This window comes from Myotis lucifugus, unplaced genomic scaffold (assembly GCF_000147115.1).
Source record: "Myotis lucifugus unplaced genomic scaffold, Myoluc2.0 scaffold_62, whole genome shotgun sequence".
Lineage (NCBI taxonomy): Eukaryota > Metazoa > Chordata > Mammalia > Chiroptera > Vespertilionidae > Myotis > Myotis lucifugus.
The window spans coordinates 6,147,552-6,172,913 of record NW_005871110.1 but is presented as its reverse complement, the minus strand read 5'-3'; the positions used below and the strand labels follow the sequence as shown (position 1 = coordinate 6,172,913).

Genomic DNA, 25,362 nt, shown 5'->3' with positions numbered 1-25,362 from the left:
ACTTGATTCTGATTGGATTAGGTTAGCTATGGATGCTCCACGACTCCTTACGTGTGTGTGTGTACATTCCTATGGCAGGAATACATCCTTTGTCAGTCCTCATGACTGAAATGAATCATCGTGGTTAAATTCAGACCTGATGTAACTGTGAATGGGAAAACAGAGACCAAAATATATGCTCATTTTGAGGGTCCATATCTCCCTGTTATTCTAATGTTGATTCATTTCACTGTAAGGCTACTGACATGCTAGCATGGAACATTTCTTCATTGGGGTCTGGAATTGTACGATGGCGTTGTCTGAACTGCTTAAGCCACAAAGGAGTACAGGAACGCCTTTGCTATTTCTCTGGGCACTGCCAAGCCATCTTTCCCCCACTAGCTTCAATCATAGACACAAGAACCAGAGTTCCCTTTGGCTACTCTTGCCTGTGCCAAAATAAATTTCCCTGGAATCTGCCTGCAGTAAGCAGTTAGGTTATTTCTTGAATTAATTTTTTCCAGGTATTTTTTTAACCGTATACCATCTGGAGGAAGATTTTGCCATTGTGTATTATCCTTTTAAGAAAAAATAAAGTAGTGAGGCAGGAAGGAAATGTGAACGTTTAAAAAACAAATTAACTACTTACTTGGATATTTTTAGCATTCCCTTGGAATAAAACAAAAACAAAACCTGCTACTACTTTTTTTTAGGGCCTCTAAAATAAACTCTTCATAAATATTCATTTATTCTATCCTCCATCCTGGGAAAGATTCAAGTATTTTGCTTATTTTATAGATAAAGAAACAGAGACCCCAGAGTTATAGGAAATTGGAAAACATGTCTGAAATTCACAGGAATTATTAAAATCCGAATGCTATTAAATATTTTACAGATTTTTATCTTGACAGGGAGGTAATGAAGAGAGAAGGGTCTACCAAGAAACTTAGGGCTAAGGATTGAAAAAAGCAAGTGAAAATTAATCAGAAAAGAAGATAAGGTATCTCTGAAATCAAAATACTGAAAAAATAATATTTAATTTATCAATGTGCATTAAAAATATAGTTGCATTCAAATTATGTCATTTGAATTGCAGGGTTTTAACTCTCCTTAAAATACAGAGTAAAACCATTTATACTGTGCACACATACAAATTTAGTAATCGTTTGTGTAACTGACTATGGTAATGACTTCTATAGTCAATACTAGTATATAGATCTCTGGATTCTTAAACCACTAACTGTGGGACAATGACAAGAACCTGCCTCTAGTTTGCAGATAACTCACTGAATCTGTGAAGAAATATCAGATTCCTTGGAATTTGGGATCATCGAGCAATTCCCTTTTACCATATAAAAATAATTCATGTTTCTTGTGGGTATTAGAGCACCTCGTAATGTGACAAAACTGTATTTGTGTCTCCATTAATTTCCAATGTAAACTGGTCTCAAAAGTCTCACTTTTTAAAGTGTCTCTGTTTTCAGTTAGGAAGCAGAATAAATTTTAATCTTAGATTGCTAAAGGACCTGAGAAGTCTATTGAATCTACTGGATATTTTAGGAAGACCAAAACCCAGTTATCTTTCTGTTGCTCTAGAGATATTTAAGTAGTTTATAATTTATGTAGTAATTTATACAATTTTAAAGATAATTTTTAAAAATCCTTTTTAAAGTCTCAAATATTTTTGTACAGTAAAAAATCTATTATAATCAAAAAGTAATTTTTAAACTTGAACAATAGAACTGTTTCCTGCATTTTAAAGAAAAATGTACATTTATTTCAATTCAGCCTTAAAATATTTTCAAGTAATGTTAAAATATTTTAATTTTTATTATTAGGGAAACATTTTCTATTCACTTATATGTTAAATCTTCTGGCAAATTAGTGTTTATGTGCCTCTATAGTACAGATGACATTTCCTTTGTGCTTACCTTTATGGCACAATTCTCAGAGGATTGAAAAGTGTATTCTTTCTCTACTTCTTGCAATTTCAAGGCTATCATTGCTCTTTGGAGTTTGACGTGGCCATTGTTTACATATTAACAAAAGGCAGTGTGGTTATGGTTCTATTATACCAAGTATGCTAACTAATATATAATTAGACAGAATAAGAGGCAAACATATTTTTAAACAAATATGCACATTTTTGCACCACACAGATTTTTTTAAAACATCGTATTAGCAACTTTCTTTTAGCATGTTGATGACCACTGCATTGTCAAAGTTTAGAAGCTGCTTGGCATTCTTCAAGCAAAGCTTTAGTAATTAACTTTCTGAAATATTGATCCACTGAAGAAAAAACAATTAATGGTGTAAAAGACTTCAACAAACTCTACTGCAATCTAAGTAACTGTACATCTTACTGGTAAGGCACAATGATTTTCAACTCAACCATCATCAGAAATACTTTGAGGCCAGGTTAACCAAGGACCCTCTAAGGGACCGTGAATAAAAGTCATTATAAGTAACTTTGTCTTTAAGTTAACGACCAACTTATAGTCCACATACAAACCGACTCAGGCCAGGATCTCAGCTTGGAAGGTACTTTGAGAGAGTGGGTAGGAGGAGGTCCGGAGGAAGCTGTGATCAACAAGGACAATATGGGTGCCTGACCCAGTCAGTTTTCTAGAACCTCCCCTCACAGCCTGTTTTTTTTTTTTTTTTTGTACTTTGTCAGCAATTCTATCAATTAGTTGCTGATGGGAGTAAGAAAGCAACTGCTTTTAGAAATGCAGCACCTTTGAGAAGTTAAAGGACTCTCAGGCATTCAGAATTTGTTCAATTGGACTGCTCTCTCTGAACATCAAGCCAAGATGTGTGGAACTGGAGTTAGGTCATTTTGGATCATGAAGCATGCTGACATGCTGACAGGGAAGGGGTGAGATGGGAAGGGTTAGAGCAGGGGGTTATAGAACATGGGATACGGGGCATCTGAGGAGAAAAACACAGGATGGGGATAAATACAGACAGGACCATAGACATTCTTTAGCTTTGACACATCATAGACATAAAAAAGGGAGGAGGAAGTCTTTCTTCTCCTCTTATTGGCTGTTTTACCTGGATCCCTATTGTTGGATCATCACCCAATCGGGCGTAGGAGATTTTGTAACTCAGTCATGAGTTAAATGGGAGTTACTGGGTTCACTTGGGAATATAGTATTGGGTGATATGTGTGTAAGAAAATTTGTTCGGAGTTTTAAACAACCAATTACAAGTGAACATTTAGAAGGCAGCCCATGTATCATTTGAGGATTTTCCAGGTTAACCCATCCTTACAAAGTCAGCTTTTGATTCCTCTGGGAGTTACTCTCCATGGCAGGTGTGACTCAGAGCGACAGCACTACCACGTCTGGTCTCTTGACCATTTAATTTCTCATTGGCTGCCTACAAAAGTTAAGAAAGGAATACAAAGAGAAGAATGCACTGAAACCAGTTCCACTATTTGGCAATTCTAATTAAAACCTTACTTTGGCGAAGGGCACTATGTTTCAAAAAGACGGTGTGGTTTTAATGGCCCATTTTCTTTCTCCACTTTCTAACCAATCTCCATTTCTATGACTGCGTTATAAAAAGCCCTTTGGTTCTTTGGAGAGAAAGGTGCTTATGGGATCAGCACAGCTTTTTGAAACAAAGGGCTAGATGAATTGCACCAACTTTTGCTGGTCCATTTTTGCACGTTTTTGAGGTTCTTCTGGGGTTTCATGAATGACACATGTCTAATGAACATTGGACAAAACAGTAGGGTCTAATGAGGCCAAAGTGCATGTTTATTTCTACTTTCCAGGCAGGCACTGCATGGGCAACAAGGGGGAGTACGATCTTCACCGATGCCAACCAGACGGCTTTATACCATCTGCATCCCTTTGGACCTTTCTGGATAAGTTCTGAAGTGACTTTTCTGAACCTTTGCTTTTTATTGGAATCACCTGGGAAGTTTTAAAAATACTGATGCCCCCAAACAAAGAATTATCCAGTCCAAAATGTCAATAATGCTGACCTTGAGAAACCCTGCTTTACCATCATCCAATAGCTCAATTTCAAATTTGGGGGGGCTTTTATATTTTAGGTTAGACAGTGCCATCTAATGGCCAAATATAAATTTGTCCCAGTTCTCAAACACCAAAAGGCAACAGATTTAAAAAAGTATTCAGAAAGCTAGGACAAATAGAGATGAAAAATCTCCTCCCATGGGAGAATTGTCTAGGGTTTACAGAAATGTGATGGTCGGGGGGTGCTGGGTGTACAACTGTGAAGGAGCAATCCTGGAGTTAGAAAGTTCTCTTTGGTTATAGGAGATTTCATAATAGAAGCCAGTAGGGAAATAGAACGTCCTGCAGGATGCATTCTACATGAAATACATGCTATTTTATTACAGTTGCCCATATTGTTAGCATTGTTCCTGAATACATGAAAAAGGAAACAAAATCTAATAATTCTGCTAAATAATTGACCGAAACCTTGATTTTAGAGTCATGAAAAATATAGGATGAAGAGAACGAGAAACTTCTATTCAATAAAGAATATATATATATATATATATATATAGCCCCAAGAAGCAGCACTCTACATGCCTTATATCTTAGCTACTCTACTAGATTATAAGCTCCTTGAGGCCAGGAACTGTGTCCTATTCATATCTCTGTATCTCTCACAGTCTCCAGCATAGCATCTTATATATACACAAATGACTTTTTGAGTGAATGAATTTATTTTTATACTGAAAATCCTTGCCTTGAAGTGAAGAAAATGTCAAGCCTTTCTACGCAATTACTATTTGTTCACTTGAGTAATTTGCCTCCTGAGGGTGCCCAGCTCAGGGAACACCAGAGACTTGGGCACAGGGGATTGGTAACAGATGCTTCCCGTTCACATAGCCGGGGAGCAAACTGTGCTGTGATGAGCAGTCCCAGGGCAATTTTTGGGCTGGTGTGTGAACGGTAGATTTCTCTATCAATGTAAGATTCATTCACCCAAAAAATATCTGTTGACTGTCTACTTGTGCTAAGCACTCTTCTAGGCACTGGGGATATTGCAGTGAACTTGTCTAAAACTCCCTTAAGTTGAAAGGCGGGGTTTGAATTGGTGGGTTAAAATACAGAGGCAAATTCCCCTCCCCTTCTACTTTCCCAGGTAGCGTAATATTTTATATATAGAAAATGCAGTTTGGTTAATGATGTCCTAGTGGTTCACAACTATTAACGACCTCTCTCTCCTTTCACACCCACTGCTCTGCAGGGGCAAGTGCAGAACACTCTCCCATCACTTCCTCCCCTTGTTTGCATCTCTTTCTTCCTCACTCCCTCATACACTTCCAGACTTTTGGGGTGAGGGGAGGAGTGGGAGTGTCAGTATATTTATGGGCAGACAAAGATGACTCTTGCATAGTTTGCAAGTGGCCATGGAAGCTAGTAGTTTAAAAAGTGTCCCCACAGAATATTTCTTACTGGCTGGTTTATTAGCAAACCCATAGTTCTAGAGCAGCGGTTCTCAACCTGTGGGTCGCGACCTCTTTGGCAGTCGAACGACCCTTTCACAGGGGTCGCCTAAGACCATCCTGCATATCAGATATTTACATTACAATTCATAACAGTAGCAACATTACAGTTATGAAGTAGCAACGAAAATAATTTTATGGTTGGGTCACAACATGAGGAACTGTATTTAAAGGGCCAGAAGGTTGAGAACCACTGTTCTAGAGTCTAGGGATATATAAATTCCACTCACCATTGTATCCAAAAGAAAATGGTGCGGACAGGTGGGTGGAGCCCTGTTTTGGCTATAGAATAAGTGCACTTGTGCAATATTGAGTGTCTCAGTGATTTTGTATCTCAAGCACATTTTGGCACCTTATTTTGTGGCTCAGTACACCCAGGATAAGCAAAAATGCTTCTCCACATGTGTGAGTTGCATGGCATGATCTCCTAATGCTAAGTAGAAGCTGACTTAATGAAGCCACCGAGACTAAAGCTAGCTATGGATGTAATCAATGAAAGGTGATGGAGACCTCCCATCTTTTTCCTTTTTATTATTTGGTGAGTTAGTGATACCTAAGGTCACTACTGTTGAACTCTTCTCAGCCCAAGCATATATGGCCCCTAATTGCTCCTAGTAGGGTCTAAACATCCCTAACCCAGCATGGGGCAGGGGAGCATGCTAGCTTTTCCCCAAAGCGGTGGGTGGCAGCGGCCCGACATCTTTGGTTCATCTGTTCTTGTCTTCTCACATTTTTGTTGGAATCTTTAAAAGGCACAGCCCCACAGCTCTTCCCCAGCGGAGACTGCAAGAGTCCGCAGTGGATTTACACAAAGCACTCCTGGCCACAGGCCCAGCAGTATGGGAACTTACTCAGATCCAGTTGCTTGGGAAACACTGGTTCTGGCTTACCCTCCTTCCCTCTCCACAGTCTGCCCCCTTACACAGCAGGCACCCAGACCTCCTTAAAGTTCATCACTCTCCACCACACTGCGAGAAGAGCATGAATACACCATTGTGCTTTCCATGGAGGAGAAGGCAGAGAAAATGTCAAGTCCTTTACTGGTGAGAGATCCATAGCGACTGCCACTGGGCCGGATGGACATGGGCGGTGGGATCTGCTGGTGCCACTGAGCTGGAAAATGAACCGAATAACATGTTGCAATCAGAGGAGTACACTGCGGGTGTGCATTCTGTTGCCACTCCAACACTTTCTGTGGGGTCTTGGTAAAGCTTTAACATATATCTGAGTCTGCAATAACTCATTTGTAAAAGAAAACAATGAGATCTCTCCTTCCCTGCCAGGAGTAGGGAAACTGGGCTAGTGATCTCTTAAACCCCTAATTGCAAAACCTGTGATTCTAATCCAGTAAGATCGGGGACTATAAGAAGGAAGAGTGGACGCCTAGGTGATTTATCAAAATTATCCCCTCTCACCGACCTAGAATGGGGCCTGAGAGGGGCAGTGTAGAGAGGGCTGTAGGCTCTCAGAAGGTGGAGACAAGAAACCTGTGGAAATGGAAGCCGAAAGATGGGTCCTGACCTCTGAGAAGGACCCACCCCACGCTCTCATCACCCTAATCAGCCATGAGTTATATCAAGAAGACTGGCCCATGGCTTGAACGGACTATCCATCCAAACTGCCCAGTCTCTACCGTTGTCTCTGATTCAGAAACTGCCACGCAGTCTTCTGATTAGGTTTCCAGAGGCTTTGATGTGGAGAAGGGGGGAGTATCAGGTGAGGAATCATGAGGCTCTGGGTTCTAGAAAGGTATCCAGCATTCCCATTTGTAAATTGGTCCTTTGTTCATTTCATTGTTTTAAATCAGTCTTTCAGAGTTTAAATACTTCTGAGTGAATAAGATCAAACTTCGGAAGCTACAAAACCCAGGACAAAACTTACAGCGATTCCACTGAAGAGCCAGTGCTTGGGAGGCCATAGTAAAGAGCTAGTCAAGCCTCTCCCCCAGCCCGCCATCCCTTAGCCTCTCCCTGCTCTCTCTGACATCGTACCCAGACTCCTATAATTGCTATTAGAAGCCCTCCTTCTCACGAGAGAGAGAGAGAGAGAGAGAGAGAGAGAGAGAGAGAAGAGCCTCCCCTCCCCATTCCTCAGACAGGCAGGAAGTGGGGTGAGGGACATAGGAGATTGACTTCAGCTCAAGTCCGTCATCCCCTCCTCCACCCACAAGTCCCAACTAAGGACATAGCGCCTCCTATTGGTGCTGTAGAATCAGGACAGGAACAAGGAAGAGGTGAGCCAGGACAAACTGAACTGGGAACTCCGCCACTGAGGGCAGGGCTGGGGTGAGTCATCAGTTTCAGGGTTTATTGGTATTGAGTTGGAGACCTAGTTCCTTCAGACAGGTGACACTTGTGAAATGGTTAAGATTAACAAACATATCACTGTCCTCTCTCCACTGACTTTCCCTGGGGAAAGTACAGTAGAGTCAGCTTCTTTCAGAGTTGAGTTTCTTTTCGAGCCTAAGAATAAGGGAAATAATCAGAAAGCTATATATTCCCTCTAAATATTAGACCTAGGGAAATGGCAGGCCAAGTCTCCTGCTGTATGGCACTAAAAAAAGGGGGGGGGGTATCTGGTGTACAGCAGGGACCTCAGGTTCTAGACAATTTCTTTTTTTTCTTTTTTTTTTTTTTTGGTTAATCCTCACCCAAGGATATTTTTTCCATTGACATATAGAGAGAGTGGAAGGAAGGAAGGGCAGGAAATAAAGAGAGAGAAAGATTGAGAGAGAGAAACATCAATGTGAGACACATCAATTGGTTGCCTCCCACACACACCCTGAACAGGGCCAGGATTGAAGCTGTAACCCAGGTACATGCCCTTCACCAGGAATTGAAGCCTTGACCCTTCAGTACATGGGGTAACACTCTAACTACTGAGCTACACCGGCCGGGGGGGAAGATTTTAAAAGTTGCCTGTTACATACAGATGTTCAACCGATGCCAGTACACCTACCATATATATCCAGCCTAGCAGTGCACGACACGATTCCGGCTTCATTCTTTGCTGATAGTGTGTACCATCCGGCGTCTGATTTCTTGGCTGGCTGAATGAGGAGGCAGACATACCCCGTCGTGTCCTGGTGCATACTGGAGAAAAGAAAGAATATATCCATATTGTATCTGGGAGCAGAAACGGCTTGTCAAGGTTTGGGCTTAGGGAAACTCTGGGGACAAATGCAGTGGTGCGGTGTTCCTAGGTGGAGGAAAGGGGAACTCCGCTTAAAGCAAACAGCAAAGGCGAACGTGAGGTAGAAAGAAGTCACAAAAGAGCCACAGTTGACCTAGTGAGGCTGGGATGAAGGCTGAGACCCGGTCTTGTTCTCCCGTTGCTCCGACTCCCCACCGGGGCAGCCCCACTTGTCACAGCCAAAGTCCAGAAAAATCTCTTTTCCAAACCAGGATGGACATTTCAATAAGAACTTTGTTAGGAAGTGATGGGAAAGCTTGGTCCCAAGCCCAGAGGAATTGTTAGCGTGGAGGGAGTATTTCTTAATGTAACCAACTGGGCATGTGCAGCATTTAGCTCAATACAGTTCAGGAGCAAACGGCATGTTCTTCCTTCTGTTTCCTCTACATCCGTAGTTCTCCCCCTTGCCTGAAGACTGCAATCCTGGATAATTCCACCAGGATTTCAGGCTGGGTTGAACCTGTTGCCTTCATTTAGACCAGTGGCTCCCAACATGGGGCACCCCCCCCCACAGGGGGCAATTTGATTTTTAAGGGGGGCAATTCGAGAAGGAGTTATTAACAGCGAATTTTTGCATTTTCTTATGGTTCTAGGGGCCTCATACAGAGTATATAAATATATATTGTGACCTATTTGTGCATTTCAGTTCTCTATGATATATTTTGAAACTTTATTTGCTATTTTTCATATCACTTCATATTCTTCTTATTTTTTTTTAACAATTTCTTAGTGATTTCTTCCTCAGTACTTCAACTGTTCTTTCGTTCTTCTATTTTTCTCTTTCATGGACGCCATGTTCTTTGGAAGCTTGTTAGACCAAGGTAATGGCCTTTTAGGCTTCCTCCACATGAATAGCTGTTCACTTTTTGAATAATAAGAATTCTATGTCACAGGGGAGGGGGGCATCAGGATTTTAGAGATGCTTAGGTGGGGCATGGCCAAAAAAAGGTTGGGAACCACTGATTTAGACTGAAGTGTGAACTTGAGAATATTCTCAGTTCTTGCTTAAGTTTTACCAGAGAAAAATCCTGACCTATATATACACAGACTTCTCGGATGCCCCAATTCTTTAAAACCGGACAGCTACAACAGTCTCTGGCACTAATTCCCTTGACTGTGAAGAAAGAATTCTCAGTGGGAATTTCTGTACACTAGCTGCCTTTGTTTGCTTGCCCCCTTGTGGCATAAAACCAAAATGGCAAAGAAATAAAGTTGGTTAGGGGAAATCAAGCAAGGCACCCACTGTAAGAAACTTGATCCTTAAAATTACTTTAAAACAACCATGTGGTGATGGATAGAGAAGGAGTTTAACTGCCTTAATGTTTTGTTTTGCTTTGTTTTATTTTAGCTATTGTCATCACACAGGTTTTCTGGGTACTAATATGACTAAAGACACATGACAGAAACTATGCTTAGTCTTCATAAATTCCTTGTTCATTTTTGTTTGTAATTTAAAAAATTTTTGTGTTTGTTGTTAATTGAGAGTGGAAGGGAGAGGGAGAGACAGAGAGAGAAATATAGATGTGAGAGAGACACATAAACTGGTTGCCTCCCACACGCACCCCAACCAGGGCTGGGGATCAACCCTGCAACCAAGGTACCTGCCCTTGACCAGAACCAAACCAAGACCCTTCAGACCCTGGGCCGATGCCCTGTCCACTGAGCGAAACTGGCTAGGGCCATTTGTAATTTTTAAAATCTTCACCTAAGAATATGTTTTATTGATTTCAGAGAGAGAAGAAGGGAGAGGGAGAGAGAAATATTGATGTGAGAGAGAAATATTGATTCATTTCCTCCCATGTGTGCACCAAACCTGCAACCTAGGTATGTACCATAACCGGGAATTGAACCTGCAACCTTTTAGTGCACAGGAAGATACTCTAACCAACTGAGCCACCCAGCCAGGGCTGCTTTTAATTTTTATAGGAGTTTATTTGAGCCAAACTGACGACATATGGGAAGCAAGATCTCAAGTGCTCCTCCTTATTCATTTTTTTCTGTATATATTTTATTGTTGATAGTATTACAGATGTCTCCTGTTTACCCCCCTTTACACCCGTCCTCCCACTCCCTCCCCCCTCCCATGTTTTCACAGTTTAAAATGGTGGGACGTTCATACAATAGACTACCCCCCAGCAACAACGCGGAATAAATTCTTGATATGCACAATAACATGGACAAAACTCAAATGCATTAATCTCAGCAAAAGAAGCCAGATTAAAAAGGCTACAGATGGATTTGGGTGTCCCTTTGCACGTGGGGTCCGTACCTGATTCTCTCTCTGGTGCAAGGAATGGTCTCATTGTCCTTCTTCCAGTAGAACACGGGCGGCGGCATGCCTATCACCCGGCACTCCAGCCGCACCAGGTGGCCCTCGGGAACCCCGCTGTTCTGCAGTTTCTCCAGGATCACAGGTGCTTTCTTCACCTCTTTGGCTGAACCAGAGAAGGACCATTCTTGGTTAAATAGTAAGTGCCTGGAGGTTCATTTCTCAAACTCATTACAGTTCTGGAATTTAGCAGAGTGGATCCCCCACCCCCTTAGCTCCTCTTCAGAACACTTCTCACTCCTCCAGGTGGGAGTCACGGCCTTGACAAAAGCTCCAGAAAGGATTAAAAAAGAAATGAGGAAACTGTCTCTGCACATTCTATAAGAGGCAACACTCAAGGGTCTGGGTCGCACACAGAGGATGCAACTGGTAGGTGTGCAATTTAAGGAGTTTCCTTTTTTGCTCAGCAGTAAAATTTGAGAAACAATGTATTTTATGTACTGCACATATCCTTTTTTTGAGGCTTTGTATTGCTCTTTATTTATTTTTTTTATCCTTTTTCTTATTTATAGGAGTTTGTTTTGTAAAAGATATATTAATTTTCCTGAACTTTTTATTTGGAAGACGTTTATAGCTATAAAAAAGTTGAAAGAAGTATATACTATTTTTAAAAAATACACAAATTATACTTCCCAAGGAGGTTTTTTTTTGGGGGGGGGCAGAATCAATTAAGACAAATATACCACAGATCTTGGGGTTCCAGAGTCACTATTTAAGCAAAAGAGTGGGGAAAAGTAAAAGTTGGCAATCAATATATCATTGCAGAATAAACTTGTTCTACTCTGTCGGTAAGAAGAAATCACGAGTGAGAGAAAGGAAAAGATATGTGGGGGAACTAGCACTGGCTTGGAGAGAGGATTAGCATGCTGAAGACACCCCGATTTCCTACAGGGGCCACACCTGGGAGAAAGCCCAGCACTCAAACTTGTATGTTCTGAAATTTAATTCTGGCTGGACTGCTACCCCAAAGCGCTGGTACCACATAGGTGACGATGACTTGTCCTTTTTTGCAGGCATTCATTTTGTTCACATCATCTTATAAGGCAAACGTTCATTGCCTAGTTATGGACTCAACATTTGTTGGGCACCTTCCATGTTGCAGGCAGAGTCAGACACCCGAGATCCACAGAAGAACAGATCAGAATCTCTGACGTTAGGAGCGCATAGTCTCTTTGGGGGGCATAGGAGTAAACTGCTACAGAGTAAGTGCTCTGAGAGTGTCTCCTTGCCTAAGTACTATGGAAACAGAGGAGGATGTGCCTAGTGGGGCCTCTGTGCCTTGGGAGTGACATTTTAATTAAGCCTTAGGGCAGCGGCTCTCAACCTTCTGGCCCTTTAAATACAATTCCTCATGTTGTGATCCAACCATAAAATTATTTTTGTTGCTACTTCATAACTGTAATGTTGCTACTTTATGAATCATAATGTAAATATCTGATATGCAGGATGGTCTTAGGTGACCCCTGTGAAAGGGTCGTTTGACCGCCAAAGGGGTCTCGACCCACAGGTTGAGAACCGCTGCCTTAGGGAATGAGTAAGAGGTTGCTAGGCAGAGAAGGGCAGGTAAAGGTATGAAAGCTTAGAGAGTGGGGTGGGGAAGAGCCTTGTGTGTTCCGGGAGTGATGAACTGTAGGATAAGTGACTTGAATTTAGTAATGCTCAGTTAATTAATTGGATAATTAATTAATTAACTATTAAAATGACTCTCGTTTATTGCATGCATAATAGGCACACAGCACCCTATTATATTTTAGCTTACTGACATGTCTTTGAAAGCAATGTACAAAATACGGCCCCTATTACAGTGAAGGGGAAACTGAGATTAGACTTGGTGGGGAAAAGGACTAAAGAATTCTGTCAGAGGCTCTGTATATTTGGGCAATGACGTTGGAAGGAGTCACGTTTAAGGGTCCCAGCAGCAAACCTTACCTACTACAGTGAGCTCCAGACTGAAGGAATTCTGTCCGGTTTTGTTGGTAGCAACACACGTGTAGGTCCCCGCATCACGTTGAGTGAGAGGGTCAATGAGCAGAGAGTGGACTCCAGTCTCCCTGACCAGCATCTTGTGGGAGGCGTCTGGTAGCACAGGTTGGCCATTGAGCAGCCACGTCAGCTCTGGGGGTGGTAAGCCACTCACCTGAAAAAAACAGGACAGCTGAGGCAAATGAGAGACTGGGGACAGGCAGATTGATTTGGCTGAATACTTCATCCTTATCTGGCACCAAATAGTGAGAGAAAACATGGAGTAGTGAAGAGACATTGGGATCTGGATGGATGGCCACATGAATTTAAATTGTATAGTATTTCAGGTCATAATCTCTATATATAAAAGCCTAAGTGACTGGCCGACCAGCAGACCCACTGATAGCTATGATGCGCAATGACCACCAGGGGGCAGACGCTCAACGTAGGAGCTACCAAATGACAGCAACTTTGCAGAGTGTCCTCTCGCACTCCGGGATCCCTTGGGGGATGTCCGACTGCCTGTTTCAGCCTGATCCCTGCAGGCCAGGCCAACGGACCCCACCAGTGCATGAATCCGTGCACAGGGCCTCTAGTTATAGCATACATAAGAATGAAGAAGCTAAATAGATAAAGCAGGCCTGCAGTGTCAGTTTCAGAGATGACACCTTGCTCACATACCTACTAAGTGAGAGGAGCCAAGTGAAAGGCAGACATTAAACCAGTGTTCCCAAACCTTACTGTGCATTATAATCACATGGGGAGCATTTGAAAATCCTGATGCCCACTATTTAACACAGTAATGTTAAATCAGACTCTCTGGGGATAGGACCCAGGCATGGGTATCTGTTCAGGTTTAGGGTGAAAGAAGTAATAGCCAATCTCAAATATTCCTTAGGCCTTCATTGGGAGAGCAAGAATCACCAAGAGAAATGGACTTTATGAATGCTTACCCACAAGCCTTTACTAATTTGCATATTAATTTTCCATCGTACTCAGCATCTTTGTAGAGGCAGACGGGGTGATTAAGTTTCTCTTCATACTGAGAGATATCCAGGCTGCCTAACTGAACCTTGTCTCTGATCACAGAATTAGAATGTGGAATAGCTACAGGTGATGAATGTTGACTAGCAAGAGAAACTAGCATCTGTTTTCATAATTGCTTTGGAGCCATCTTTTCATGATTATAATTTTTATTTTTTAAATATATTTTTATTGATTTCAGAGAGGAAGGGAGGAGGAGGAGGAGGAGGAGGAGGAGGAGAGAGAAACATCAATGAGGAGAGAGAATCATTGATTGGCTGCCTCCTGTATGCCCCACACTGGGGATCGAGCCTGCAACCCGGGCATGTGACCTGACCGAGAATCAAACTGTGACCTCTTGGTTTATAGGTCGACATTCAACCACTGAGCCATGCTGGTCGGGGCATGCTTATAATTTTTAAAAGGCTCTATCTCACAGCAATTTGCTCCAAGGATGGAAAAGTCACACTTTTGGCTTCATAGTAATAAAGACTTTCCAGGCACCACAAGGAAAATGGAATTATGACACCTCTTTGGTCGTCTTTTACAAACACAGCATTAACTCGATACGATACCATTATGAAGATATAACAATTTAAGCCCTAGCCAGTTTGGCTCAGTGGATAGAGCGTCAGCCTACGAACTGAAGGGTCCCGGTTCGATTCCAGTCAATGGCATTACCTGGGTTGCAGGTTTCTCAGCCCAGACCCTGTTTGGGGCTCATGTAGGAGGCAACCAACTGATGTGTTTCTCTCACATTGATATTTCTCTCCGTCTTTCCCTCTTTCTTCCACTCTCTTTAAAAATCAATGGAAAAATATCCTCAGGTGAAGCTTAAAAAAAAAGATATAACAATTTTAAAATTTCATGAAATACTTTTGTCTGGTATTAAACACTGGGCATTGTGGGTGGGTGGGGGGAAGTGATCTCTCTCCCTTCCCCAGTCCCCTCTTCCTTGAAAAAAACCAACCAACAAACAAAAAACACCACACAAAATAAATACAAACAAAAATAAGTGCAAACAAGCAAACAATTGCAAAATGTGAACCGATCCGGAACCAAGGATGGGTGCTAGGGTCTACCTTACAGTCGAGCCGACAGAGGCGCCCCTCATGAGCTACCATATCCCCAGGAGCCTGCAGGAAATGTGGTCGGAAAAAGCGTTCCTGTAGGGGCTCCTTCTCTCTTTCTTGCACTCGGGACCTTCCTCTATAACAACAAAGGTATTCAGGCATTAAATACAGAATCCAGTTTACAAATTGATGACAGTAGGCATGCAGGCATGACTATAGGACCTGGAGAACACTTTTTTTTTTTTTTCAGGGCAGTGAGGGAGGGAAAGGGTGTTGCTGGACCATAAACAAATAATAAATATAAATAGTGGTGTGACACTCATGTAAAAAAAACAACGTGGTAAGTATCTCATACACTGTAGGATTATCTTGTAAGATCTGTAATCAAATAAACAGGCTTTAGCTTCTTTCTCTCTGAAGTCATTCTGGGTTAAGTGGCTCAGCTCTTCTTGGGTTTGACCAGTTGTTCAAAAGTCTCAAAATAAACAAATATATCAGTATTCAAGTCGAACCTCAGATGAGATCCAAAAGAGAAGTCCTGTTTATTGCCCAGAACAAGGCAGCTGCAATCCCTGTGTCTCTGAGTAATAAAATCTGACCTGCCTATAAATTATGGCAGACCATTAAAGATTATCATGAACTTACTCGTTCAGACTGACCAACAGTAACAGCTGTTCTTGAAAAAGAAGAAGAAGAAGAAGAAGAAGAAGAAGAAGAAGAAGAAGAAGAAGAAGAAGAAGGAGGAGGAGGAGGAGGAGGAGGAGGAGGAGGAGGAGGAGGAGGAATAATAGCGCAATGGTGGTGAAATACTGTATTTGAAACATGAGTCACTATTTTTGTTTCTTTGGTAAGTCACATTTAATTCATCCATGTCAGCAACTATGGAATGCTTTGCTAAGATTTTATGGTCTCTGTAAGACTCAAGGAAAAGCCATGCTTCTTCCTCTTAGTGGTTAGTAAAATCAGAGAAGAAGAAAGCCAAGTGGTTTATTGGAGAAAATTGGTATATTGGAGACAACAACAACAATATTCAATCTATATGTATATAATCATTAACAGTTTTTACTTTATTAAAGAAAAAATGGTAATTTAATCTAAAGAGTCTGATTTATATGCACACAGGTGCCACTGATGGTTACAAATTTCTAAGTATCAAAAGTGTGCTGTAGACCAGTACTTCTCAAATTTAGTGTGCTTATGAGTCACCTGGGGATAGTATTAAAGTGTAATTCTGGGGTGGGGCGTGGGATTCTGCATTTGCAACAAGCTCCCAGGTGACACTGATGCTACAGGTGGAGGATTACATATTAAGTAATGGTGGCTGCTTGGGAGGGGCTAGAGAAAGAAGATTCATATTGTCTTTACCTGTGAGACTGACCAGTAGATGTTAGTCGACTGCGAATAGGCAAACTTTGTACCATTAAGTGGCCAGAGCAGCTGATTCTCCCCTAAGAAAATGAACAAGATAAAAATAAGGATTCTACATTTTTTCAAATTATATAAATTTTTCTGGACATGAACATTATGAACCTAACTATTATAAGTTTTCTTTGGGGGGATAAAATATAATATGACTTCTTAAATCATTGTTCATATTCCAGGGGGAGGGATTTTTAAGAACATTTTGATGACTTCCATTTTTAAGTTGAGAAATAAACAGCACAAATAAAAAAAAATGAATTCTTGTGCATTTAACATTATCTGCAGCCACACACAGAGATCATGGCCAACTGTTCTTATACTTCCCTCATTAAAGATTACCTTCAAAACTAATATTTTAATATAAAGAGTGGGTGAGAGTAGAAATTCCTATCCTAATGGTAGTTGAACATATTTATTCAGTCATATCTTTTAGGAAAAGTTTAAGTCAATCTTATTCAGAAAAGGGAAGCAAAATATTATGGCCTTCTAACTTTTACCCCCCAAAAAAGGAGATTATGAGTTTGAGAGATAGTCACAAGACTTTGTGAAGTAATTTGCTTTTTCTCTAAATAACAAAAACAACAAATTCTTTGATAGATTAATTTGACTCTTCAAGAGGTTCAATGAGTTGATATACACAAAAGTAAGCCCAATAGGTGTGGGATGTGTTCATAGTGAATAGATATCACTAATGCCCTTTGTCAAAGGCTGAGGGGTTGAGGGACCCATCAGTGGCTAACTGGTCTTCTAAGTTGTGATACTGTGCTCTAGTTACACACAATCACAATGCTTCTCATTCATTTTCCTCAGCAATCCTTAGTAACTTGCACTTCTCAAGTTATCATTTATGACTTCAACTGCGCCTTCCTCGGCATGCAGCACAGCTCTGCATCTCCACCTGGGGGTTGGCAGCCATGATGGTGTAGTTGCCATCGTCATCACTGGTGGTGGACTCGATGTGCAGAGAACACGTCCCGTCTCCTTCTCGCTTCATTTTGCAGTGCTCGTTTCTCTTGGAAATCTGCTTCCCGTCTTTGAACCAGTAGACCTGAAATGAAAGATAATCAAGGAGGAAATACATTGTTCTGTACATCTTTAAGGAGTAATGAAGTAGGGAGTAGGGTGAGGCAAGGGCTGATTCCCATCTTTATAAGTGACATCTCTTACAAAACACTTAGAAAAATAAAATGTATTAAAAACAGTGTGATATGCTCCTGCACTTATACAATGCTTAAGTTAAAAATTCTATATAATTTAGGATAGAGATAAAGCTTTTGACTATTTTTATTGTACTTCATAATTACTTTAGAAGTTACCTTAACAACCAGACGTGTTTTCAGAGGCAAAATAAAGAAAACCAGGAGCCTGAATCTTTTCCCATTATCCTATTCCCATTATCCTATCCCATTACAGGCTCAAGTCTTCTGCAGTTGCAGATCTCAGGGCCTGGAGTAGCTCACCTTGCTTGAAAGGATAGTGCGGTTTATTATGCCAAGTAGAATGAGGCCAGGATTCACTCACTAAATTTCTCATCTGGCTAAAATTTGAATATATATATTTCTCAGGTTAAATTCTGTATGTATCAAGCAGCTCTCTCAAAGAGGGGAAGGGGTGGGATTAATTACAGGTTGCAGCTGCCCTCCTCTACATTTCCTGGTTACCTAACCATACATGCCAATGCCATGCTAATTAACCTTTGTGAAAGAAGAGTGGAGAGATCCCTTGCCGAGCCTTACTGGGTGTAAATCCTTCTCTCAGCTGACTGCCAAAAAATCTGATGACTCATAAAATTTTTCAGCAGCCAGTGATAATGATATGACATTTTTAGCATTTACCAACCTAACAGTAATGATACAAATATAGCTCACTTTGTACAACAACAGGCACACTGTGGATATTCAATAAGTGTGAAAACAAATATATCAATTTGGCGAGAGTGATGGTTGAGAGACTCAATAGCCCAAAACAGAGGATCATGACTAAGAAGATTACTTTAAAATTTTAATAAAATTCTAATTTACCCATAAGTCTGATTTATTTTTGGCCTACTTAACAATCCTATTCCTGACTGTCTCTTTTAGTCAAATTACTGGATTTTGTTAACTTTCTGGTATTGTTTTTTTAAAAAAATATATTTTTTTTATTGATTTCAGAGAGGAAGGGAGAGGGAGAGAGAGAGATAGAAACATAAATGATGAGAGAGAATCATTGATTGGCTGCCTCCTGCACACCCAACACTGGGGATCGAGCCCACAACCCAGACATATGCCCCGATGGAGAATCAAACCCTGACCTCCTAGGTTTATAGGTCGATGCTCAACCACTGAGCCACGCTGGCCAGGCTTGGGCTCCCCCCCCCCCCAATTTTTATTTTTATTGATTTTAAAGAGAGGGAGGAAGGGTAAAGGAGGAGGAGAAAGAGGAGAGAGAGAGAAAGAGAGAGAGAAAGAGAGAGAGAAACATCGAATTTATGGTTCCACTTATTTATGCATTCATTGGTTGCTTCCTATATGTACCCTGACCAGGGATCAATCTGCAACCTTGGCATATTGGGACGACACGCTAACCAACTGAGCTATGCAGTCAGGGCTCTGGTATTGGTTTTTATTTCCTTAGTAGATATTTCACTTGAGTCTGCTAAGACTTTCTTTTTTTTTTAATTAATCTTTATTGTTCAGATTATTACAGTTGTTCCTCTTTTTCCCCCCCATAACTCCCCTCCACCCAGTTTCCATGTTAAGACTTTCTTAAGGTAATGTCTGCAGTTCTGTGTTGTTGCTTTGCCAACTGGCTGGTCATCTTCCCTTACCTTTGGGATAGGTATTCCAACAATTTTGCAGGTGAATGTGACTGGAGAGCCTTCTGTGACTCGAAAGTGCTTGAGTCTTTTGTCAAAGATGGGAGCAATACACTTGCCCGTGGGGATCTCATCATGTTGGATTTCATCATCAGACTCATCCACAGGGGTACGTTCCAAGCGAAATTCTATTTCATTCATCAGTCTCTGCTCAAAGCTTGAAATTTTGTACTCCTGTCAAAATGGCAAACATGCTTCAATTTCAATTTCTATGGGTGAGGTAGAAGGTGTCATTATAATTTGAAGGAGCAACGTTTTAAGGTTCAGATGTTAGATTTATATCATGGAACCCCAATAAACCAGGCATGTACCATTCCCAGTTCCTCACCATGAGCACTAAAGGAGATTTCAGTATCTCTACTATAATCCCAAACTGCCTTAGTGAATCCCGATTCCTCACCTTGAGCATGGAGCCCCAGTAGAATCCTGTAGGGAATGGAATGAAGATGGAATGTAATTTCCACAACTACTATTAATGTCCATTTCAATATGTAGAACTGCCTATCTAGTATTTTGGCTAAGCTTTTCTGAATTGCATTCTGATGCATGTCTGCATTACCGATGTCCTGATTCTACTGGACACTCCAATCTGCATAGTTGAGGAAAATCTGTCTCGAATAAATCTTCCTTGACTTCACATAGGTCTTCATTGCATCTCTCTGCTCCCTTCACAACAAAACTACTTGAAACAATTTTGTATTGTTACAGGATAATTTCCATACCATTTAGTCTCTTGTTAACCTACTCCAGTAAGGATTGTGTTCTCACTGTTCCACTGAAATTATTATTGTTAGGGTCTCCAAATTTGCCAAATCCAGTTGTCACTTATCTATTCTTACCTTACCAGACCTCTTAGCAGCATTAGATACAGATGGCTACTTACTCCTTTTTGAAACATTTTCTTCTGTTGGTTTTAATGACACCATACTGGTTTTCCTTCTCTTTCTCTGGCTGCTCCTTATCAGTCTTCTTTTCTAGCTCCTAATCCTAGATAGGTGATCTCATCCAATCCCATAGCTTCAGATACCTTCTGTATGCTGATAGCTCCAAGTCTTATCTCCAAGCCTGGTCTTTCCCCAGAACTCATATACCTAATGATCTACTTTGTATCATGAGAGTATTATACCCAACAATTTACTCTACATCATGGCTTGGGTGCCCAGTGGGCATCTCTAACTGAGCATGGTCCAAAACAGGCCCACTTGCTTTCCATCCCCCAAGAGACGCTCCTACCCTGCTCTTTCTCATCTCAGGAAATATCATCTTGATTCATCCGCTTGGTTAAGTGGTTAAGCCAGAGTTTCCCCACATTGTCTTTTCCCCACATTTCTAAAAATGTCCAACCTGTACTTTTGTAAAAATGAATTACTAGAAAAATGAAAATTTAAAAGCATTCAAAATTATTATGTTTAATAGACATAAAATTTCTCTGTCAAGTTACTATCAAAATTTCTTAATGGTTACTCTCAATTTCTGTACTTATCCCAAGGTGGAGAGGGCACAGCCTGCAGATTGCCGCAGGTTCTCAGACCATCCTTTGAGTACCCACTTAAACCATAAATCTAGTACTTATCCTGAATTCCTTTCACTCACTCTCCCTGTCATATCCTATCAAGCTTAAATGTCAACTCCCTAAAGCAGTCTTCCCAGGCCACTGCATCTAAAGCAGCGGCTCTCAACCTGTGGGTCGCGACCCCTTTGGGGGTCAAACGACCCTTTCACAGGGGTCGCCTAAGACCATTGGAAAACACATATATAATTACATATTGTTTTTGTGATTAATCACTATGCTTTAATTATGTTCTATTTGTAACAATGAAAATACATCCTGCATATCAGATATTTACATTACGATTCATAACAGTAGCAAAATTATAGTTATGAAGTAGCAACGAAAATAATTTTATGGTTGGGGGTCACCACAACATGAGGAACTGTATTAAAGGGTCACGGCATTAGGAAGGTTGAGAACCACTGATCTAAAGTAACTCGCCAGCCTGGCCAGTGTGGCTCAGTGGTTGAGCATTGACCCATGAACCAGGAGGTCACTGGTTCAATTCCCGGGTGATGCCCAGTGGAGGTGTGCAGGAGACAGCTGATGGATGTTTCTATCTCTTTCTTCCTCTCCCTTCCTCTCTATCTAAAAGTCAGTGAAAGCATATTTTAAAAAATAAAGTAACTCTGCACTCTAATTTCCTGCCTAATACCAGTTGCTATCTAGTATTTTTCTTGTTTGCTTGTTTCTTGATTGAAAGATTAAATATCTCTAAGCACTGGAATGTTAGTTTCATAAGAGCAGAGATCTTGTTTATCTTGCTTCCCACTAGATTAACAGCACCTAAATAGTGAATGCCTGCCTCATGGCAAGTACTCAGTGAGTATCTGAAGAATGAGTGAATACATGAATGACATGGGGGCAAGCATGTGTTCCAACTCTACCACATCTTTGAGGAATCCGGAATTTGTTTTGATGATTTTTATCAAGATGGGGCCTGATTTTACAGAATTTAAGATGTTTGAATTGATTTAACACAAGGGACTACAGAAGCAATATGATGAAAATATGCATATTTTGTTATACTGTAAATGTATACATACTGGTTAAATATTTATTGTTTTACCAATACTACAAATTGGGAGGATGATGAGAATAGAACACTCAGTGAATTATTTTTAAAATATTAAAAGAATTGAGAGCCCAGAAATAAATCCACATGTATATGGGCAAATACTTTGTGCTAAAGGAGCCAAAAATATACAATGGAGAAAAGAAGCCTCTTCAATGAATGACGCTGGGAAAATTGGAAAGCCATATGCAAAAGAATAAAATTAGACTGCTATTTGTCACCATACATAAAAATTAACTCAAAATGGATCAATAACCTAAATATTAGACCTGAAATAATAAATTACACAGAGAAAACATAGGTACTAAACTAATGGACCTTGGTTTTAGAGAATGTCTTCTTAATTTGACCTCAAAGGCAAAGGAAGTAAAAGCAAAAATAAGTAAGTGGGACTATATTAGACTAAAAAGCTTCCACACAGCAAAAGAAACCAACAAAAAAACAAAAAGGCAACCAACAAAATGGCAGAAGATATTTGTAGACAACACCTCTGATAAAGGGTTAATATCCAAAATATATAAATAACTCATACAGCTCAATAACAAAAAACAAACAATCCAATTAAAAACTGGGCAGAGGACATGTATGGACACTTCTCCCAAGAAGACATACAAATGGCCCACAGATATGAGAAGATACTCTTCACTAGCTATTAGGGAAATGCAAATCCAACTACAATAAGATGCCATGCCACACCTGTTAGAATGGCTATTATCAACAAGATAAGTAATAATAACTGTTTGAGAGGTTGTGGAGAAAAAGGAACCCTCATTCACTGTTGGTGGGAATGTAAACTGGTACAGCCACTAATGGAAAACAGTATGACATTCCTCAAAAAATTACAGATAGAGTTATCATATGACCCAGCAATCCCTCTTCTGGGTATCTATCTGAACAATTTGAAAACATTTGTTCACATGTTCATTATAACATTATTCACAGTGGCCAAGACATGGAAACAACTGAAGTGTCTTTCAGTAGAGGATTGGACAAAGATGTGGTACATACATATATACAATGGAATTCTACTCAGCCATAAGAAAAGATGGGACCCTGCCATTTGTGACAACATGGGTGGATCTTGAGAATATCATGTTAAGCAAAATAAGTCAGAAGGAAAAAGTCAATAACCATAGGATTTTACTCATATGTGGGAATTAATACTGAAAGCAACAAATGAACAAAAAGGTAAACAAACAAAAACTCTTATATGCAGACAACAGTGGTAACCAGAGGGAAGGGCAGTTGGGGGTGAGGTAGGAAAGGGTATAGGGGGTCAAATATATGGTGACAGAAGAAGACTTGACTTTGGGTGGTGAACACACAATACAATATACACATGTTGTATTATAGAACTGCACATTTGAAACTATATAATTTTGTTAACCAATGTCACCCCAATAAATTTAATTAAAATACTATTTGTAACTATGGAGCATATAGTTGTAAGCATATTTTAGCTGGAAGTTTCTACTGGGGCACCAAGATGGGCTACATATCAGAAAATAAGTGAGTTGGGAGACAAACTATTTTCCAGAAATTTCAAAGCTGGTGTTTAAGGATAGGTTGGATGATTTAAAGCCTTCAATTCCATCAGAGATACAAGAATCAGGAGGGAGAAGATCCAGTGAGAGGACTTTGGAGAGAGTTATTAATGTCTGTGAGTGTCCTACCTCCACCTCCAGCCCCTGGGTACCTCCCTTTCACCTGAAGTCTAGCCAGGTCTCGCTCCTGCTTAAGAAATCTGGAGTGAAGAGTGAGGTGGACTTTTGTTGGTGGCCAAGCTCAAGGCAGCGTTGAGTGGCCTGCACTCCTGCATTGTTCCAGGGCAGGGGACTGTGATGGCTCTCGTCATGCACACGTGGGTCACACACGACACAAAGCCAGTGTGGGGTCAGCTTTTGTCCCTCCATGGTTGGGAAAGGAAGGAGACAGAAATAGCAGTTGGAGAAGTGCGGCAAGAGGGGGCAAAAAAGAGAGAAGCCGGCCATGGTTCTCTTCCTGGCTATTTAGGTTCATCTCTTGCAGAAGTCCCTGGTGAAAGAGGGGGTTTGTGTGTGGGTGTTAGTTTTCATTAAAGATTGGATTGTTGGTTACTACCAGGACTGGAAATTTTGTATGACTGGATCAAGATTGTATTTTTGCAACGCAGTAACCAGAGAACCTTATAATAACGAAAAGTGGTCACAATGGTTTTGAGATAGCTTCACATTTGAGATTGCCAGGAGCAGAAGAATTAGCCCATTAGATGAATTTATAGGGATATGGAGAGAGAGAAAATTTTTTTTAGACATACCTGCTTAATGTACCACTTATACGATATAATGTATAAATTGCAGAGGAGTAACAAACAAAATCAGAATATTGTAGGTCAAAGAGTTTCCATGAAAGACTTCATAAAATATTTGGGAAGTTGATTCTCAGGAACAAGGGAAGCCGCGCAATGGTGTGGCTTGTTACTAAAGCACTGAATCTTTGTATCTGAGGTGTTAACAGAGATGCACACTATCTCCAAAGCAGAAATTGACATTTTCCGTGGTGCTTAGCAACTAAGAGATGGTTATCCCAAGGGTAGCTACTCCTATTACACATAAATCAAGGTTGTCATTCCAAGTTATGACTGATGGGACTCAGATTTTGTAAGAAAATTTGCAAACACAAGCAACATGTTCAAGTTAAATTTAAAGGTGCTTTTTGCACTGTTCTGCACAAAGGTTGCACTACTGATCACCTGTTGGTGGACAGCACATTGAGTTTCCAGGACTGGACTTACGTTGCATTCTCATTTTCCCTTGCCTTTTCCCCTTTGCGAGTAATGGCAGGAGTGTCTGTATCATCTGCTCGTAGGTAATGTCTATGCTCAAAGGAAAGAATTTTTCTTTCTGTAAATCTGGCCTGTATGGCAATCAAATCAGTGATATATGACCTATCCTTTCCAGCTTATATGTATAACCTTAAGTGAAAATGAATTTCACAGTTCAGTTGCTCTATGAAAGAAAACAAAAAGCTAAAAAAAAAAAATTCTCAGAAGAGTATGCCATTTGAAAATATAATTCCTTTCTTTCCTTTAAAGATAACCCTCTTAAGGCTGATAATTTGACAAGTTGAAACACTTGATTTTTGGGACACATCTGCAGAAATTTTCTTCCAATTGGCAGAGTGGTGGGAGTGCCTTCCTTCTGTGGAGAACCACAGTGTGATGACACATCCCAATCACGTATGTCATTGCCCAGGCTCCGGATTTCCAAAATGGGGGCCATCGTCAGAAACTCACTGCCTTGAGCTCATGCTGGCTTCCTCTACTCTGGGCTTCAGGGGCAAATAATCAAATCGGATAAAACCAGCTGGAGGAGCCTTGCTCAAGGGTTCCCAACCTACTTGAGGTATAATGTTCACTAAAGAAC

General features: G+C 40.7%; 1 protein-coding gene across 2 annotated transcripts in view; it reads right to left on the bottom strand.

Moving 5' to 3' along the window:
* Window positions 1–5,654: 5,654 nt before the first annotated feature.
* Window positions 5,655–25,362, bottom strand: part of MYPN (myopalladin) — an 82,053-nt gene continuing 62,345 nt past the window's right edge. The window contains exons 14-21 of one of the 2 annotated variants that reach the window (XM_014456706.2): window positions 19,284–19,505; window positions 17,373–17,522; window positions 16,418–16,500; window positions 15,062–15,188; window positions 12,924–13,131; window positions 10,935–11,100; window positions 8,432–8,565; window positions 5,655–6,586 (exon numbers count right to left, since the gene is read on the bottom strand). In XM_014456706.2, the coding sequence (XP_014312192.1) occupies window positions 6,417–6,586; window positions 8,432–8,565; window positions 10,935–11,100; window positions 12,924–13,131; window positions 15,062–15,188; window positions 16,418–16,500; window positions 17,373–17,522; window positions 19,284–19,505 (1,260 nt within the window). In that variant the 3' untranslated portion in view covers window positions 5,655–6,416. The remainder of the gene's footprint in view (window positions 6,587–8,431; window positions 8,566–10,934; window positions 11,101–12,923; window positions 13,132–15,061; window positions 15,189–16,417; window positions 16,501–17,372; window positions 17,523–19,283; window positions 19,506–25,362) is intronic. The other variant, XM_023754645.1, reaches the window with a different exon arrangement.